General features: G+C 38.2%; 1 protein-coding gene across 5 annotated transcripts in view; it reads right to left on the minus strand.

Moving 5' to 3' along the window:
• The window catches only part of WAPL (WAPL cohesin release factor), a 159,920-nt gene that overhangs the window by 14,984 nt on the left and 124,650 nt on the right, over positions 1-20,286 (minus strand). For 4 of the 5 annotated variants that reach the window (XM_056350716.1, XM_056350715.1, XM_056350718.1 and 1 more), the window contains 5 exons: positions 13,803-13,898; positions 10,471-10,623; positions 10,085-10,221; positions 8,003-8,114; positions 2,406-2,633 (listed from right to left, as the gene is read on the minus strand). In XM_056350716.1, coding sequence (XP_056206691.1) covers positions 2,406-2,633; positions 8,003-8,114; positions 10,085-10,221; positions 10,471-10,623; positions 13,803-13,898 — 726 coding nt within the window. The remainder of the gene's footprint in view (positions 1-2,405; positions 2,634-8,002; positions 8,115-10,084; positions 10,222-10,470; positions 10,624-13,802; positions 13,899-20,286) is intronic. The other variant, XM_056350719.1, reaches the window with a different exon arrangement.

Below are 20,286 nucleotides of genomic sequence, written 5' to 3' on the forward strand. Positions count from 1 at the left end.
GAGCACTCAACATTTAGCCTGATCTAGGCAGTCACACAAATAACATTTTGAGGGAAGAGTTAGGCAGTATTGATCATCTTCATCTGATCTATGCAAGATTCAAAACAACAGAGGCGTAACCAGTTAGGCACAAACTGGAGTTATCAAAACATCCTTCTGCTTCTTAGTGGCTACGTCTGAGTCTGAAAAAGCACAGATCTTTTCTTTACCCCCACAAAATTTGCATTTTTGTTAGCATTTTCTGCCTGTCATCTAGCGCAAAACAGATTACTCATTATATCTCATGACAGAGATCTATGTGAAAGCAGCTTTATCTTCCACATATGAAGTTCATTATTGTCTCAACTTACCATTGCTACTATCATAAATTGGAAGACAACCTAATTATCTCATTTGGCTTGCACATATTCTCTAAATGCTATATAGTCTATGCTTCTAGATGGGGCAGCTGGGAGGGAAGCAGTTTCCATCTGTGAGGTACTACAGTATTTAACACATTTACAACAGCTCGACAAAATTTTAAGAAATACAAATGCCTCAGAAAAAAAAAAGAAAGAAAAAACCAGCTGAAACTGATGGCCTCTGATAATATTACTCTTTAGTCATGGACAACTTTCAGAAGACAGAGTCCTTTTTAATATATTCTTTCCCTTTAAAACCCATGCCTAAGAAAACTCAAGAACAGAATTACAATTCATAGAAAAAAATAAATCATCAGGCTAGCTCAGATTATGAAAATGAGAAAAGCTCAAATAGGAGACAGTGGTCTGTGTAGCTGGATGCTTTAGCAATGAGGAACCTGTACCAGCTGTTCCGTGCTTAATAAAGGGAGCTGTCTTATATTTTACAGTGCAAAAGATATCCTGGCACTGACAGACTGTGAGCTATGTGAGTTGTCTTCAGTGCCAAAACAGCGCTGAAATAAGACGCTGATTATACCAGTCCCTAGCTGATCACCACCTAGAGAACAAATTTCATTCTGTGTTGGTATCTTCACATTGTATCATGTGAATTTAGAGAATAAACTGAAAGCAGCAAAAACAAGCTCAGATTTATTCTTCCTTTGTAGCTTTCAAAGGCCAGAGAATTAATACAAGCCCCCTACCTGCACATTTCATAGGTTTGTAGGAAACAAGCCTAAACCTGAAACTTCGAAACAATTCTCCTTTGTCACCACGAACAGATTACCAAAGGTTAAGAATTATACCAATATATACCAAAAATACTAATCATACTCCCCCCAAATTCAACTCTTTCTACTGTTACATAATACTGACTTCTCATATCAACTCAGCTATCGGTTCCATAGCTAGAATTTTGTGCAAAAAGCCAAACCAAACCCTTCCTAAACCAACAGAAGTCAAAAAATTACAAAAGAAAATGGCCGCTCAACAAGGCATATAATCGTTTAATCTGACCTAAGATGGAATACAATCTTAACTGCAGATTACTGGCAGGAGTTGGACCATTATTTGCAGAGATAAAGCCTTAAAAAGCTTACTTTGTAAACAATAAATCAGAAGCTTCTCCTGTTGGGTTTAACTATTATATGAAAACCAGCAAAAACCTAACAAGAAACTTTCAAACGTAAGTAGTATAATACAAGACATTCAAAAATTAAGACCGTACTAACATCTGTTATATTGAAACATAGTGAAAGCAAAACCACAGTGCTAATTTTGCCATCTATGACTACTCATCCAGTCAATCTGTCATCAATTCTTTAAATGTACTCTTTTAATAAGACTTGCAACTTACCCTTTGTTTTTCAAGCTAGCTTGATGCTAGCATCAAACCATGGCCAAATTTATTTTTAAGCAAAAACAGCTCACACTGTTGCAGCTGAAGATACATTCGTAAAAAACAAACATGTTTGAGAAAGGAAGGAAAAAATGCATCCACAATTATGCTAATCAACAGATCTGCCACCACACTTCGGGGAGAGAGAAATCAGTTTCTTTAGGACAGATGTTTATTTACTGTTAATGGGAGAACCTGCACTACATTTTCAATTTAACACACAGTAATACCCTATTGTTCGGGAATGTGCACATAATATTTAAGCAAAGAAACAAGAGTCAAATAATCCAAATGCTGTCTTTAAACACATGGTTAAAGTGCTTCTTGTTACTAATTGCTACCTTTAACTAGCTGCCCTTAGCAGGGGTGAACAGTGAATCAGACAGCTGAAGAACATCATAGCTTTATCCTACTGACAGCCTTTTAGAAAGGAAATTTCACATTTGAAGAAAATACTTGCAGTGCAGTCGTATATACATAGAAGGTAGACAAAGTGTCATGACTCCTCAGCTGGGAGATAGGAGATTAAGGATAATGTTTACAAGTTCCACTTTATTAAACATTCCACTACCATCAAGGCTTTCAAATAAAAGCACGATACCCACCGTGATGTTTTCAAGATCAAGATGTTTGTTGTGAACAGTTTCACACAGTCTCCGAATTTTTTCCTTAATTTTATTCATGTCTTTTTCATTCAGCAGCTTGGCAGAAGAAGCATCTTGTTCCAATTCCAAAAGCCGTATCATCAGATCTAGACTAGCTCTGTCTAAATCCATGTTCAAACGATCTCTACTCAGAATGTACATTAGAGCTGCTGTACAAAGGGACAAATTCTTGGGTTGGGAGAGAAAAGAAAAAAAACCAACAGTATTTAGTAATCATGTTAGGCAGACGTTTTACAATTTTTAACAAACAAGATGAAGATTTACGAAGGAAAAAGCCTGAAAAGTTCAAATCAGCATTAGCACTTGCATGAGTACTTGCTCTTGCAAACAGATTCCTTCTAGCAAGTTACTAATGCCTTGCCCTAACCAATACAACTGAGACATAAATCACTTAAGATATTTACAAAAACCTAGTAGAAAAGCAGGGTTTTCTACTTTTAAGGGAGTCAGTGCTGCAGACAAAGTAAGACATGATAACTCCAGTAACAGCATTACAGAGGAGACAGCAGGGGAACAAAGTGAAACAGCCCAGGGTACACAGCAAGGTAGGCGAACATTCTGGTTCGATGGGATAAGCTGGTGACAGCACCAGAAAATAGAGAGATCATGGGGACAGTCTGCATGTGAAGGGGGGGAGGGGGGGGAGGGAAGGAGAATCTGGTGACATACGTTCCAATTCTGCCAAGCAGCTCTGTCAGTCAACAATTTACCCAACCCCTTCCAGCATAAACACATTTAATTTCCAGGGGAATTCTGCTACTTGAAAATAGCCAGAGTACAAACCAGCTTCCCCCACGCCCCGTCCCCATCAGTCCTGAACAGGTAGGTGTTATTATCTTGACCCTCCCTATCTTACACAGAATCGGCGTATAGGGACCTCTTCCCAGCTAAAGCATACTTAATCCTTCTTCAAGAAGAAATTAAATGCCATCTTCATGAGGATCCAGAAAAGCAAAGCCAGAAGGTGACTGTCAGGAAGGGACAAATGACAGTGAAGGGATCAAAGCAAAGCCATCTGTCCCTAGTGCTGGCAAGTACAGCACTTGTATCAAGAGACTCATCGATCCAGGTGAGCTCCAAGTTACGGTGAAGAGGAGAGATGTTCACGGGGAATTAAGCTGTGCTGTGCACAATATTTCAGAAATTCAGGTATTTCAGAAACCTTTCACAATATCTGAAGGAAAAGAGCCAGGGGGGCGTTGCGGGGTTTACGTGTGCATCTTCCCAAGTTCTATTCTCAATAGTCAACATGCTGCGTGCATCTATTTCAGTTTTTTCTGTATAAATTAAAAATGGAGACTAATTCTGGGATATGAATGTTGTACAGCTCAACAGGAAAGAGCAGAACTTCTGTGTCATAGCTGACTAACATCTTGTTTAGAGTTCAGCTGGCCACCAAAGCAATCATTAGCTACTTCTGTTTATTTTAGAAGCAAGTAATAATCATACCTGGTCATACTAAGCAGTATCATCATTTCCAAAACAGGACTAGGCAGCTGACAGTCTATCAAAAGCTACGTTAGAACTCCTTCCTGTCTGAGCCTGAGTCAAGGAAACCCTCAGGTGAATAAAGACTTTAATCTGACTAACCACCAAAGATGCATTTGGAATGCTGAGGGAGGGAAGCAAGAGCTTCCAAATCTGTATCTCCTTTCATGAATACAACTTTGACACACAGCGTTGTTGGGGGGAAAAAAAAAAAAATAATCTCTTAGCTGTGAATATCATTGCTCCAGCCTTGTCAGATATAAGGCCGAAAGCAATCTATGTGGCTCATCTACATAGACAGGGTATTCATTTTTTCCCCTTAATTTCTATTAACTTTCTCCAATAAACCTTGGAATTTTATCATTTTAGTTTTAGATATCGTTTACCCTGGATTTACTTGCAACTGGTTTATACTGAAGAAAGTTTAAAGTAAGCAATTTCAGGTTCCTGGAAGAAAACCCTGTTCTTTCAGAATAGTAGTTATTAAAACAGGACACAGGAGCACACGCATTCCAGAGAAACAAAAGGTTACTCCGCTAACCGTAGTTCAGCCAGTGTGGGACCTAATAAAGGAACATCTATGAAGAACTATTTTCTAGTGATCAGTATTACCCAGGCGAGCTTCCTGGTTAAAAAATAAATAAATAAATAAAATAATAACAAAAAACGCTTAAGCCCCAAAAGCAGTTTCTATCAACTACAAACTATGCAGCAGTTAAAAGAAGGAAACAGCTGAATTTATAACCTTGGCTGCATTATTAAATATTTAAGCATTCCAAAAAGTCAAGAGACTGTTCTTAGATGGCTACTCAGAAATGCTTTACAGATACTCCAAAGCCTGCTAAGGGCAATGGCACTCGCTTTGTAAGCCTCTGCTCCAAGCCCCTGCCTTGTCTCCAGGCTCCCTTCCTCGCAGTCTCATGGACTTCCTATTATGCAGGGAGTAAGGGCTCGCCCTCTGCATACGCTGTGCCAACACTTCTCTTCAGACCTTCCACCCAAGTTTTAAGATGCTTGAACGCGATCAGGAGGGGCCAAAGCAGGGGCCCAAGATGTTATACACAAGGTTTCAGGCTGCAGGAGGACTGCCAGAAAAGCAAAAAGGAGTGGAGTACCTATGTGTAGCAAGAACTAGGTTTGTGCAACGGCATTGCCTACAGAAGGCAATCAGGCCAGTAAGCCCCCAAATGCTGATGTGCATCAGAAAAATAACGATGTTGCAAAAGTAAGGACCTCCAATGTGAAGGGTGCTTGTAATGTGGAACAAACCTGCTTCAGCTTCATGCCAGTGATACGGGTTTTCTAAAACTCCTTTTTCTCAGTCCCTATAGGCAAGTTCGTTTAATCTTGAATACGACAACCCTACATTTTGCTCGGACCTGCTATAAATGTTAACAACAGTTAACCACATTGGCTGAAAGCTAATCTCGAGCCTTACTATCCACAGAATTCCGAGTTGAGAATGAGGGGAAAACTGTTAGCACAACTCATTTTTGATCAATATCCTGAAAAACCAAACCAAACAACCAAACTCTCAAAATCCCACCCTTATGGATTGCTGTAGTGAAGCTGGTTGGGCTTCCCGCCCCCCCCCCCCCCCCCCCCCCCGTTCTATTTCTCAGGATGCCTAAAACATGTTCTGCTTCCAAATGAATGCGGAGAAAAAAGTAAAATAAATAGCATTTGCTCCAGAAATTTTATGCCGTATCTAACTATGGAGTTGCACTCCATACTTTGCAGAATTCAGGAAAACATCCTAGTTGAACATATACTCCATAACGGCAGACCATTTACACCCACTCTCATCCTTGTCTTGCCTTGCTTGTTCTATTTATACTCCAGCTTGTGGGAACAGATGGCTATTTTCTAGTGTTGAGCACTACATTTAATGCACTTTTTTTTTTTTTAATTATTCACATGGTGAAGACATTACAAAACCGCATTTCTTTGCTTAACTACTGACAGCTATAATGAAAATATAGTTTTTATTCTAAACATTAATAATACTCCAAAACCTTTAGACCACAGCTGAAGGGACAAAGTCAGTTAAAAACTGGAACTGTAGCTTAAAGACAAATCTACAAGAAAAATTCAGCAGAACAAGTAATTTTTATACAAATATTTTTTGGGGCATAGCTCAGTAAGTTAACCAGTTATTTTGTGTTTTCCTTGCTGGTTAGAAAAATACCTCTGCAACTGCTATTTTATATTCTTACAGAAATGTAAAAGTCCTGTACTTTGTCAGTCTGTTCCACTGTATCTACAACGAGGGTGCAGTATACACACATATTTGTCTCCATTATCAACCTCATTGTGGCAGTTTTCCCATCTCCAAAATACTTTAAAGAAAATACTAGTGAAATAATTTTATTGTTTTTTCCCCAGTCCTTATTAATCTTAAATAGATACGAGCCATACAAGCGAAGCCTAGTGTGGTTTATAATTCTAGAGTTACTTTGTACTAAGATTTAGTGGAGAAATTTCTATTAAGTTAAAATTTTAATGAAATAATTAGTGAATGAAAGGGCAGTATATAAAGACAGCAAACTTACACAGGCAAGGTAATTGTTAAAGCATATACTGACAGTAAATAGAGCACATATTTTAGCATTTATTAGTAGCAGTTTGATATATCAGTGATTTTATAATACTGTATAACCTGTACCAAGAATGCACTATGACTATATTAAAACTTTTAACTACCAGTATTTTTCCCTGACAAGAGAACATTTCATCAAACATACTGAAAACAGTGAATATAATCAATGCTTTTTGTTACTGCACACTAATAATAGCATGCAATTTCTTTTTGAACTCTATGTGCTAGTTCTTTTGAAAATGAAGGAATAATGGTAACTGTTAAAAGCCAAAAATATACCGAGCAAGCTTGTACACCTTCCAAAGAACTGTAGCTGTCCTCTGCAGATCTCCTGCAACTCAGCGGTGGCAACTGTCCTAAATAGCTTGACTGTATTTATTTCTAGTATCACTTGGCACTATTTTGACACACAAAATAATGAATGCATTGAACCTGGTTCCTATGTTTTACAGTTAGCCTTTGCTAATTTTTGAAGGAGATGGAAAATAAGCTATTATTCTAAATCAGTTACTTTTCAGCTCTACAGCTTTCTCCCTCACCCACAGCAAGATGTCAAATACCCTCTCTTAGATGTCTGTTTCTGTGGGTGAAAAGTTTCCTTCTGCATTGCATGTTATTCTTTCTAGAGCTATTAAATAAAAGTAATAAACCTGACTGGATATACATATCTACTGGGCACTTCAAGCACCATTTCCTATGTTCAGCTTTTGTAACAATACCTCAAGGGATACCCCACAGAGGAACAGCTTCCAGCCACTGGAAAAAAAAAAAAAGACTATCATCCACAAGAAGTGTTTTCTATTATAGCTGACTTGAACTTGTGAAGTTGATAACAAGGAAAACCGGAACTGCTCCAGTTTTAAACGCTGGGGTCATGTTACTATAAGTAGTTACATTTTACCTTTCCTAGACTCATCAAAGAACACTTCACAGACTCAAGGCATCCTACAACTGCAATTACACCACTACTCAAGGAGACAGCACAGGACATGAGAAATGCCCCACAACAGCTATAGAAAATGCAGTAATTCACATACAAGCTGCTCTGGAGATGAGCACTTACAGCCACCTTTAAATGTAAAGAAGAAAGGATTCCTTTCAAATGTATTTTATTTGAAGGAAATTATAAATACAACAATAAAACTGTTTGAAAAAAGCTTAAGAGAAGATATAAAATAGCCATCCAAAGCACCGACAGTTTTTTTTAAAAAGTTTAAGTTCCTGCTTAAAAGAATTTCCAAACCCAGAAGCACATAAGCAGTGGAAAGGGAATTTGTCATTGGAATGTAGGTGCTATTATTTTTCATTTCACTACAGATTACTAAAACAGAGCCACAGATCCCAAACGCACACTATACTGGATGCTTGACCTTGAACGTGCGTACACAAAAATTCATACAAACTAGACTGGTTTCATCAAACTTTGATGAAATACACAATGTATCCGTACCTGATGGTGTTGGGAATCATCCAGTGTTTTGAAAACCATGGCTACCATCCCATGTGCTCTCAGATGCATTCGGAAGCTGGGCATGGCGCACTTTGTCGCCAAGCTGATTACACTAGAGAAAATTAATTCTGGATTAGAACAGCTAAAATGAACACATTTACAAAAATGGCAGACAAACAAGTCTACAAAATGTGATTGACCATATACCTCAGACTCTGACAGAGCCTGTTGGGATGTTGCTTCTAAAACTTGTTATAAGGCAAGTTGTAACTGGTGATCAGGGCAGCATTTTATTCATCAGTTGGTTACCAGCACCAAATCGTGTCTGCTTTATTTCCAGGTTGGCTAAAGACAGGATTTCAAAGGTCACCCTGAACTTGCTTCTTTCAAAGAAAAGATGAAATAATTTCAAAAAGTTAAAGTAAAACGTTCATGGATTAAGCATGAAGCTCTGATTTAGAGGCGCTGGAAAGCTTACAGATCAAGGCATTATTAGAAATTATAAACGTGAGCTTCCACCGCTATCTAGCGGTTATCTAATTGACTGACTAGTCCTGCTTATGCCTGTCAATACTTTTACAAAAACCTAAACATTTTCAATATTTATTGCTGCATTTATGGTTGATAGAAAGACTATAAATTTCAGGAAAAGCCTGAAAAAATCTTTAGTCTAATCAGTGATCAGCATAACAGTTCTATTTTAAAAGTGGAAGTAAGTCTTCCCCTAGTTTTATTAGCAAGCTGTCTGCTATTTCTAGCACAGGGCAACATATAGACTATTAAAAATATATTGCTTTTAAATGCGGAGCAATGTGGGAGTGATTCTGCAATCAAGTCTTCAATGACTACTGAGGAATCTTATTATAAAAGATTCATGTGGTATGGTGTTGAAAGAACAAGTGGCCTTTCCGTCTCCAATCACAACAGCACCAGTTAGAGCCTACCTACCAGTTTCTGATTCTTTTACGTCTATTCCTATCCTTACTCATAAATTTCCTTTGGAAAAATGTATTTGCTAACTGAAAGAAAAAAATTTATGGTGCTTATACAAGTTACATTCCATGATATAAATTGGGAAAGTAAAAAAGTAGTTTAAGATCTTAGGAAGCTTGCCATGTGAGCAAATTAAGCGCACTCAGCATGAAAAATGCTCCTTAACTGTCATTATGGTACTAATTTATTCTTGTCATACTGTACATTCTAACTGGGTAATAAATCTCTTGTATTTATACTCCAGCAACAATATTCATTGCTACTTTTTGAGGAACACGAAGAATAAATTCTTTAAACAGCTCTCTTAAAAGCATTAAAGATTTTTCTCATCCACAGTCAAATGTCAAAGTACAGTATCCTCATCCCCTGTCTCTGTGAATTCAAGTTTTTCCTTCTCCACCATTTTAGTTTTGCTTAAGAGAAATAAAAAAATATTATTATGTGGTTACAGAATATCATTCTAATTACTTCTATATCCAGGGAATGGACACCATTATCATAAACATTTTCAAAGCAAGACTTGCATTTTTCACACTCATTTTGTAAGAATGTGTAACCTGAATATTAAGAGTGCAATGAGTAGTTCAAGACAACTTAGGGAAGCTCCCGATTAACACTGAGGCCACAATAGGATGCTAGCTGTGTTATTTATCAACAGAAGAGAAGAGACAGTTGGAGTTAAACAGTATCTCAATATAGCATCAGTTCTAGATTATAGCCAGCAAACTTTCCAGTTTTAGAGATTTCATTTTAGAACTGAATTTTGCATTACAAACCAAAACAGGCACCACACATAAGACTGCACTAAGCAAAGTTATCAAAAAATACTTTTTTAATTTATAGCAAATATGTTTTTTGTACGGGAGAACAAGCGTGTTGAAGCTGTCGCTTACTGTACAATTCTCTATTTCATCTTCCTAATCATACTACTATTGATTATTAAACAACATATCATCTTGATGATTATTTTCTTTATAACAGAAGTGCCAGGTAACCACTCAAACAACATTTTAAAGCACAGTCACTTCACTGACAAATTCAACACCTCTTTTAAATATAAGTTCAGTGTTTTACATTAAGATATCTTACCTAAGGCAACGTGTGTTTAGGGGCTGATTGCTCTTCAATCCACTTAGCAAGTACTCAATATCATCTGTGAACTCTTGATTTTCACCAAATTCCACTACATCATTGAAGTGCTTTACATGCTGAACAACAGTGTATAACTGGAAGAGACAAATATTTTGACCTAGTTAAGCTGCTCTTAGGATTGATTATAACCTTAACAAGTACAGTTTAAAATCTATTCAGTTTTGAGTGCAAGGAAACATTAAGAAGTTAATGAAGGCCATTCAACTATTTAGATAAAAAATATTATCTTTAATAGGAAAGCCAAATTTCATTTTGACACTGTTCCTTCAGTACTTAGGATTACCAATAATTCTTTATCTTAAAAATGTGTTAAGAATACTTACTTCTTTGTCTTCTTTCCTACATTTCAATGCAGTAACTATCTCTTGGTAGGGCTGAGTAGGTATTGTCACAGTTTTTATCACTTTGGGAGGTGGTGCAGGAGCCTTAAAAACTCCATCATCTTTATGAATTGCCTCCTTTGAAGATAGCCTTACCTATTAATAAGAAAGTGCTAAAATGGGCAGATGTTTTGAGCATGTAAACATACACTAAATACATCAGGAAACAGTACAGGTGTGCAATTGTCAAACTCACATTTCGGGACTGTTTAGTCCTTGCCTTACACTACCAAGATGTACCTAAGCTCTGTGATAATGTACCTACTCTTAAAGAAAAATAAAAAGAAGATGGCACAAATTATTAATTTTTAAATACAAAAACCAGTTTAAAGTAGTCAGGAAGCTCCACTGGAATTCTGAAATTAAAAAAAGAAGGGAAAAAAGTTCTTTACACTGGTTCCTTAAGCTTTAGCTTAAGTAAACCAAGCAAGTTCAGTGTTTAAAAACAATTATTTGCTGATACTTACAAGTATCTCACCCCCTTTATACTGGAGCTTCCAGTTGGTTGCTATACTGAACCATCATTAAGTACACTGGTCTGGATACAAGCACAGCATTGAGCAGTCATTGCCTCAGCACAGCCTCAACTGAAAAATTCTGTGCCTACTGTTCTCATCTGTAACTACTGGAGGCTACTGCACACTACCCTACTTAGGGTAACAGAAAATCGACCTCTCCAACCTGATACTCCAAACTGTATTGTGGAAGACTATATATAGGTGGAAGACTGACTATCGAAATTTTGTAGCACCATAAAAGAAGCAATGTGCATGCCTCAAACAGGTAGAGTTATGCTCTTGTAAATTCATGGTATTCTCTGTACACCAGCCTTATTCACATTTGTGTCATTAATATTATGGAAACAACATATTATAGCATGATATACAGCAAAACCTATTCTGAGCTTACAGCTGGTAGTAGAGACCTTGATGCTAGGTCTAGCATAACTAGTGACAAGTTTCCAGCCATCTCAGGCAAGTATTACAAGCTTCTCCTCAAGCTACTCCTCTGTATTAGTTTGAGGCTGGTATAAGCTTAAGTGTCAGCTTATCTTCGTATTACTGCTTTGGCACAAATTCAGATGTGAAGGCAAGCTACAGAAAACAAGGCACACAGGAAAAAGACCTCCAAATACTCAATTTGAAATGTACAAGTGCCAATGCCAGTGGTCATTTACTCACCCTCGTGTACTTTTTTTTTTTTGTAATGTGATGTTAAACTGTGATGATGCAACCAACCAAAACAAACAAAAAAATAATGTCAGTTTCCTTGCTTAGAAAAATGAGGTTTTTTAAAAGTGTGACTGAAAAAAATGGAACTAGATGCACCCCCCATGCCTGCATGTAACTGTTACATACTTCAGGGGATATTCTGAGAGAAAGCACTCTTGTACACTGACAGTCAAAATGAAAATATAAGCCAAAACAACCTGCTCCACTAATGGAGTTTTCTTTACATGCTGCCTCTATCACTGCGCAGCACTTCTGTATTTGCTCACTTAAGTTCCAGTGGCAAAATGCTAATAAACCACGCTGAAAAGCTGGTTTACATAAAGCAGGTACTGGAGGATTCTGATCTTATCAGTCTGTGAACACAGCAGATCTACTGAAGTATCTCATCCAAGTCTTGGTTAATGGCTTCCCCTTCAAAGCAAATTCCAAGGGAGCTTGCAGAGGCCGTAAGAAAAGAGTACTTGGCTTAAGCAGTTTGCATGGGTTTCTCACTGTAAATCTAAGACAAATTTATGCAGATCTTCAGGTAACAAATTTCTACAGAAATTAAAGAGGAAGGACCATCTGTGCAGGAATTACTGGACGTTTAGATCAAGACTCATTAAATCTTAATCATACACATGTAAATCAAGGTTAAAAGAAGTGACTGAATTAACTTCAGATGTACGTCATAACAAGAGGAGCAGATACAAGTGAATTCCCCTAACTGGTTTGTTCAGTCAAACCTCTGCCATATTTCTGAATTAATATTTTGAAGGTTCCAGTTACAAAGCAGAAGTTGGACAGAAAACAAAATGGCTTGCCTGAATATGAATGACGCAGACAGACATTTTCATAGCCTGAAGAGAATATATTCAAAATCTGTCTGAGAAAAAGGCAGATTTTGCCTGAGTCAAGTTAGCTATCAGAGTACTTCACAAAAATCAGTACTAATATAAAGACTCGGTATGCAACAAATGCTTTGGTTAAAATACACAAAATCTAAATTAAGAAAGGGAATTCGGAGACACTCAGGACTGAAATTTCTGCACTCTCCTCAAACACTAGCGGTAATGGTTATTTTTAAGTTAGTCATCATTTTCCAGGCAGACCAGTTAACAATGAAGGAAGGCTGTTCAGAATACTGTGATGATACAACCAAAACCAACCACAAATCAAAAAGGAGCTGGTGTCAGAACAAGACACACACAGGTGGAATTAAAAAAAAACAACAAACCAAACCCCAAAAAAACCACCAACAACCAAAACTGAAACCGGTGACAACAGCTGAAGACGTATCACTGCAAAAATATCTACTTTCTGATCTTCTGTTCTCAGGCAAGTACTGTAAGCAAGGCACCAAATGAAATTAAGTTTACTGACAATGTACAATGCTCTCTTAGCATAACCAGTAACAACTTTTACACGTATTTAAGTCCAAGACCCTGGATTCCCAGGCTCTCAAAAGAGTTATAAAACAATTACCTTAAGCCTTGGAATAATCACCGATTTTTGAACGAAGAAGTTACTTTAAGAACTGTTTTCACCTCTTGTCTACTTTTTGTAGACATGCTTATACCTGATATGTTCATATTAGCATTTCTGGCTGTATACAGAAAAATTTGTTTCTTTCATAGTGTCTAAAGACTTACATCAGCAACTCACAATCCACAAAGGAAAAAACCCCAAATTATCTGTTTTTAAGTTTTTCTTTTTTGACCTGCAGCTTGCTGACTTCTATGGGTACGAGCAAGTCAGTCCTAGGGGTTCTCACAGAAGATGGTAGTCCATTGTTAGAAATATTAACTTCAGCAGATTAAGGAACTGAACTTGATTAAAGTATTTTTTTTGCATCAGTGTATTGAAATTATATGGAAGATCCTGTTCTGGAGTCTTTCCACTGACGATTTCTTTCCTATCAAATACCCAATGGCTCACATCACAAAGTGGATTTCATTCTGAATTACTGTGACATTACCAGGTATCAAGAACTTGTGCTTCAAAAAATATCAGTGAATCTTAACAGGAGATTTACTAAACTTGAAAAAAAGTCAGTCTACTTACTGGGACACTGGGAGTTTTCAAAACCGGCGGTGCTGGCAGGGCCTCTGATTCTGGCTGATTCCAGTGTCTAGCATTATATACAGCTTTTGTGGGAGACTAAAAGATAAAAATAAAAGTTATTTTTTTAAGCAAATTTACCAGTAGTCGCTATATACTCCAAAAATTATGGTAGCAATGATGTAGCCAAACAAGTAAAATGAGCTTCATTTTCCCCTCTTCTGTATTCCCAGCAACACAAGTTCTCAGTATCGCATGTATCAGAAAACTCAAAAGACTGATGCATCTGATGGTTTTGAAGACATACAGACCCATTCAAATGGCAAAAGACAGGATGTGTATGCATTTCAAGAATTCTTCAGTTTTTCTACTTTTTAAATTTATTCAAAGACAAAAGGTCTGCAACCTGCCTACAGACAAAACCAGACAGCTACCGGGAAAAAACATGTTAGTGAACACCATGTCAGTAGAAAATATGACTAGCTTAGAATCAAAAAGTGTAACTGATATAGACTTTGATGCTTGGAGGAATAGAAAACACTCAAATGAAATGCCTTAATCCATATTAATAAATCAAGAAGCCTTTTTTATCTTTCTGCTCGAACACGTGTCAAGGCAAATCAAAATGCATCAAAGTTTACCGTTCCTTGAATTTTTGGGTAATACAACATAATTCTCAGAGGAAGCAAAGACAGAATTATACTTCTAACATCTGAGTTTTCCAATCTAATTGCACAATAATATTCTAGACTAATATATCGTTACAGTTTTCACAATTTCCCAGCTTGCTTCGTATTGTACGAACTGTGTAACTATAACCTACTCACATGAACTTATATAACATTTTCAACATGAAAAAATATAATTTAAAAAATTCTGTATTAAAATAATTTTAAGTCAGAATAGAACATATCAACTACTGGCTCAAGTACCACCCACAGAGGAGCTACGTGTAGCAAACCTACCAGTACCAGCCATTGCCCGAATACCATTCTATCAAGTATAAGTAGGTTTTGGCATGGCAAAAGCTAGAAAGTAGATTTTGTATGTTCAAGAGTTTCTGTATTACTGTTAAAACTCTACCGTGCTGCATCTTTCCATTCTTTAGAAGAAGAGAAAGCCCTGACTAACAAAACTTCAAAGAACATTAGCAGAATGAAAATCTCAGCTACTGAGTTTTCAAAGCCCAAAAGATATGTCAAGCCCTAAATCATTTAAGAGAAAAGCCTCTTTCCCCCCCCCCAGTGAGCTTCGCTGCGGCCGTAAGAAACTTAATTGGATTTTTAAATTATTTTTTAAAGCAGTGCTCATGTACCATTCAGCAACATACATACCATGGCCACATGGTTTTCCCAGGGAGCCCTTTCAAAGAATACATTTTCAGGTAATGGACACACCAAGTCCTTCAGCAGCCACATGTAGGCACCACAGCCACACGTAAGAATACCAAAATAAGGGTCTTGATAATTTCCATTTTTAACTTTCTCAAGTAACAGAAGCACTAACTTGCCCAAATTTCCTGACAATCTCACCAAGCTCAAAAAGTTAAACTGAGAAAATGGTTTTAAGTTCAGGCTGCTACAGTTATAAGATGATGTCTCTGTTCACAAATAAGAAGACTGTGTCATATAGATTCTTATCTGAAAAAAAGTTAACTACTGACAAAATGGTTAAAAGTTTAACTGTCTTTTCTCCTATACATTTCAGAGTAGCAGATTCCTACCCACAATCCGGCTCAGGGTTTGAAATGAACAAAGGAAGGACAAGGTAGTAACAAAGATGCTTTTTAAATTGAGAAAGATACAATGTTTCACAAATGTCTGCAATGGAAAAGAACCACCGACTATTTTCTGGACACTCATTTTTTTTGCCTTAAATTACAACTGTTCCACAAACAACAGCAGCAAACGCGTTAAGAGTGGGAAGAGAGGGCCTAAGTTCCTGCGTGCCATATCCTGATATACAGGATAATTCAAGGAAATAACACACACTATCAAGTAACCAGCATGCAAGTAGACATATATATTTAATATCAGTTAATATCAGCCAATGCACAATTATTTTTAATCTTGCAGGGAAGCTTAACTAGTACAATTCTGACAACAGCGTACTGCATTACAGCTGCCAGAAGTCCTGTTACCATAGGATATTCTTTATTAATAGTCCCAAATCTCAGTTACAGCCTCAAACAGTATTCTATCCCTTCTTGAAGGATACTAATATATTAATACTCCTGAATTTCCTGTCCAGAAGCTACATGCTGCACAGCAGCTTTCCAGGCCTCTGTAACATCAGTGTCGGGCTCAGCACACCCAGTGGGGAGACGCAACCCACCCAGCCAGATTGCAGGCTTACACCATTCTCTTAGCTCGATGCAGAAGCCCCAGGGGCACAGACCACGGCAGGCTCTGCTGCTGCAGGACTCCCGTTTTTATGAAGTTTAAGTGAAGAGCATGCCATACTTGCTGCCTTGATACATGCCTCTGCCCCATCCGCGTGTTCCTTTTTCCTCATGCCTCGCGCTCCCCGACAAACCAACGCCAGCCCTCGCCAGGCGCAGGGGGAGCAGGGTCACGCTGGTGTTCAAGCTCACCTTAACTCAGGCAGGCAGCAGTGGGGACAGGCCCTGGCTGACTATGTGACAGGAGCGCCTGCAGTCCTGGCTTTTCAAAATTTAGCACCTCCGTGGCATACATACGCATACAGCAACGAAGCACAGATAACAGAGATCAAGTTCAGTGCTTCAATACGGAGTAAGAACAAAGGACACAAACAGCTGCGCCAGCATAATCAAAAGGTCCACACAGCATTACTGTGTTTTCTTCAGCAGCCAGCAACAGCTGATGCGTAGGAAAGTTCAACAGGGCAGACAGATAAAGACAAATTCCTTCTAAATACTCAGGGCTCAGAGGCTTCCCGAGTCAAAAATGGCATCCTTTTTATTTAACAGTCAAAAATGGGCTTTTCTTCCCTGATTTTCCTTAATCCCTTAACAAACCAAAAGCCAGGGCATCCCACAGTGTTTTCTGACAAGGCACTTAACAGTTTCCTTAGGCACCACCAGTACAATATAGAAGAAATACACATTTTATGTAAGAGTCAAGTAATGCCACCAATAAATGCCTGTTCTGAGAAAGGACATCTTCATTTAGTAGCTCTCTTGTAACAGAGCCTAAACCGTAACTGAAAATGGTAATGTATTTAAAACCTCAAATACCTATGGAAGGTTAGGTTTAGCCACTATCCCTTGTAATGTCTTCTACTTTCAGACCAAAGCAACTCTGCCTGTGATTCCATGCCTTCCCAGTTAATATTTCACTAGACAGGAGACACTGCTCCTCAGCATCCCCACCGTCTGGTCCGGTACCCTGCCTCACACTGACTGCACGCAGCTTAACCACCACACACACCCGCAAGAACGCAACACTGCTTTCTGAAGAAGTATGTTCTAATCAGCTCTAACGCATTATGCGGAGACTCTGGAGCCTCTCTTACAACCGACACTGACACGGATATGGCAAATACAGCCCTCCTTTACAATCATTTCTTAAAGCAACCTTAATATTTTCCCTCACAACACTAAAAGAAGATGCATTTCCAAAATAACTGCAAAGAAACCGCATCAATACTGATCAATCCAGTAAGCACCGTGTAGATTTGCTTTAGATTACTGTGTGACAGAACTCAAGCCAGGAAAAGTATCAAAGATCAAATGAATGCTAGGGAACAAAGACTTTACAGAAGGGCTTGAGCACAAAAGCAAAGGGGTTGGTTTGTTTGGTTTTGGTGATGGGTTTCTTTGGTTGTTTGTTTGGTGTTTTGGTTTTGTTTTGGGTTTTTTTGGGGGTTTTTTGTTTGTTTTTTTTTTTTTTTTAAGGCAACTCAAATGCTTGTGATAACAAGCTTCCCTGAAGAAGCAACGCTGATATTTAAGCAGCAGTAATTTAAGAAACTGACTGACTTTCTTTTGAAGACAAGACAATCTTGCAATTATTCAAATAATGGAGACTTTTCCTTCAGAATTCTTCCTCCCAAGATTAATTTAGAAGAGATGCAAGTGGAAGTACATCACTCCTTTGAATCCTGTGTTCTTAAGGCAAGTAAGTACTGCAATATTAATCAGCTGTAAGAGCTTCTGCTGAATAGCAGAAGAGTTTCCTTTTTTCATATGTATGGAACTGACAGCTGTTTACACACAGACAGATGTCTGGAAGAGTGCAAATATTCCAGTGAGGGTATAAAGCATATTGTACTGGGGGACTCTGCACATGGTTCTGGGGGGTGAACCGAGATGCAAACCCAGAACTAATGCCAGGGATTTCACAAAATGCACAGGGCTGTCAGTTTTATAAGATCATCTCCAAATAGCATAAACTATGGGTCACGCTTAACCTCCCATCCCTGAAAGCCTCAAAGCTGAAATTTTCAAGAGCTGGCACTCTGCACATACTGATGCAGCACTACCTGCCATTCATAGATACAAGAATAGCAGAAAATAAGAGCCAGGGACATGAGTCATGCTGAAAATACTAGCAAAACAAGACAGACAGCAGCTATTTGCAGGCAAGAACACATTCCAAGGTAGAAGACAATGGCAAAAGAAAACCCAAAAATATTTTTAACAGATATCCTGATATCTGAAGAAATCCTTTATATCTGAAGGGCATTCAGTAAGGCTGTATGCTGTGTACAAGCCAGATGCTCATCAAAACTACAAGTAAATTCCAAAAAAGCCCAATAAACCAAAATACATTATTATTTACCACTCAGTATTCATAACCATTAAGAACACTAGTCTGTCCTGCATGTCTCACTTTGAATGGGAAGAAGGGAACAAGTACGTTGTACAGCACAGAACTATTCATAACGGACTGTTTCTTTTGACAAGGAATGCATATGCATCCATTCAGAACAAAGAAAAAAAATTATGCTTCAAAACAGGAAGATGGAATATCAATTCAGCACAGGCTGAGCCATGTGTATATAACACAAAAAAAGTTAATTTGGACTCCAGATAAGATAGCAGTTTCCAACAGCAGTTAAAAATCTGAGGCAAACCTGGACCAAATAATTTATTCAGCATTTAAAATGGGAACCAAATCTCCATTACTTGGATCACAGTAGCAGATTAATGCCAATAAACGACCTCTAGGTGCAATGGAGCACTGAATCGTGAGCTGCTATACTATTTAATGCAGTACACACAGAAAATTATGCATGCACATAGCTAGACAACAAGTTGTTAGTCAGACCAGGTTAAAGAGCTGAAGAGCAGACAATACAACGAATGGGGAGGGAGAAAATGTCACTGAAGTTTTTCTTGCATCAGACTTCTGAAGAACTACAAAATGTTTTTTCTTCCTCCAAGCTCAAAAGGAAGCCTACAGGGCAGAACAGGACAATGGGTCAAACACCCAAGTGAAACAAGAAAATTTATCTTGAAGAAACCGGACAGTTTGATAAATGTGAGATTCATTCTTTAACAGAAATAGCTAGCGGTGTTCTGTATGCTGCTTACAGTAAGTGTACTCAAAAACGGTCAGCTCAGAAGCAGAAGCCATATGGTTATGGCTACTCATTTGGCCTGAAACCTATGTAAAGTCTAATTAAAAGGGACAGGGTACAATAGTTTAGACATACCACCACAATGTTGGGAACATATCACTTCAAGAGAAGAGAAAAACCTGTACCTGCCTACAAGTAACTGTATTAGGACAAACACATCCTGCTAAAAATTGTTAGGCAGAATTCCTGCCCTCTTTGTTGCTACACAAAGGGAGAGACAGCCCCCACACCCCCACAACACTCCCCTGCTAATCCTAATCTACTCGAAGGGTATCAAACTACTAACAGTAAAGCCTTACAAAATTGCAACAGCAAGGCAGCTTCAGAGGTCATATGGCTAGGCTGAGTGTCCAGGCGAGCATGCCCACATAAACATTTCCATTTGGATCAGTGAAACATTTTTCAAATAAAACTCCCAGACGCCCTCAGCTACAACACAGTGGTTTGCATCACCGAGTCTCTGAGTACACTTACCTGATTCCTTTCTAATTAAACCAAACTTGAAGGTGGCCTTGCAGAAAGCACCTGCCTCATGGAAGCTCTTACTCGGCATTCCCCAAAGCAGATCACAACCAAGTTAACTCAAAGTACAAACTTACAGGCGTGTGCAATGGGGACACCGGGCCCTCAACACCAACTGTTACACTCTCAAGATGCGCTCATGTTGCATCATGCTATTACCTAATATACAAAAAAAGTCACAGACAGAGCTGAGTGAACCAACCATGTTCATACAGTACATGGGAGCTGTGAAGACAATTTTGCATATTCATCTGCATGTAAATTAAGCTCCCACTGGCAAATGAAACTGGTGTATTTTAATCTCTTTCAGCTTTCTTCCCATTTTAGAACTTTCTGCAGGACTGAGGCCTTGCGCAAGGTAACATTTATCCTACACAGTTATCCTGCGCTGTCTAATTAC

The sequence above is a fragment of the Falco biarmicus genome, chromosome 9 (genome assembly GCF_023638135.1).
Source record: "Falco biarmicus isolate bFalBia1 chromosome 9, bFalBia1.pri, whole genome shotgun sequence".
Lineage (NCBI taxonomy): Eukaryota > Metazoa > Chordata > Aves > Falconiformes > Falconidae > Falco > Falco biarmicus.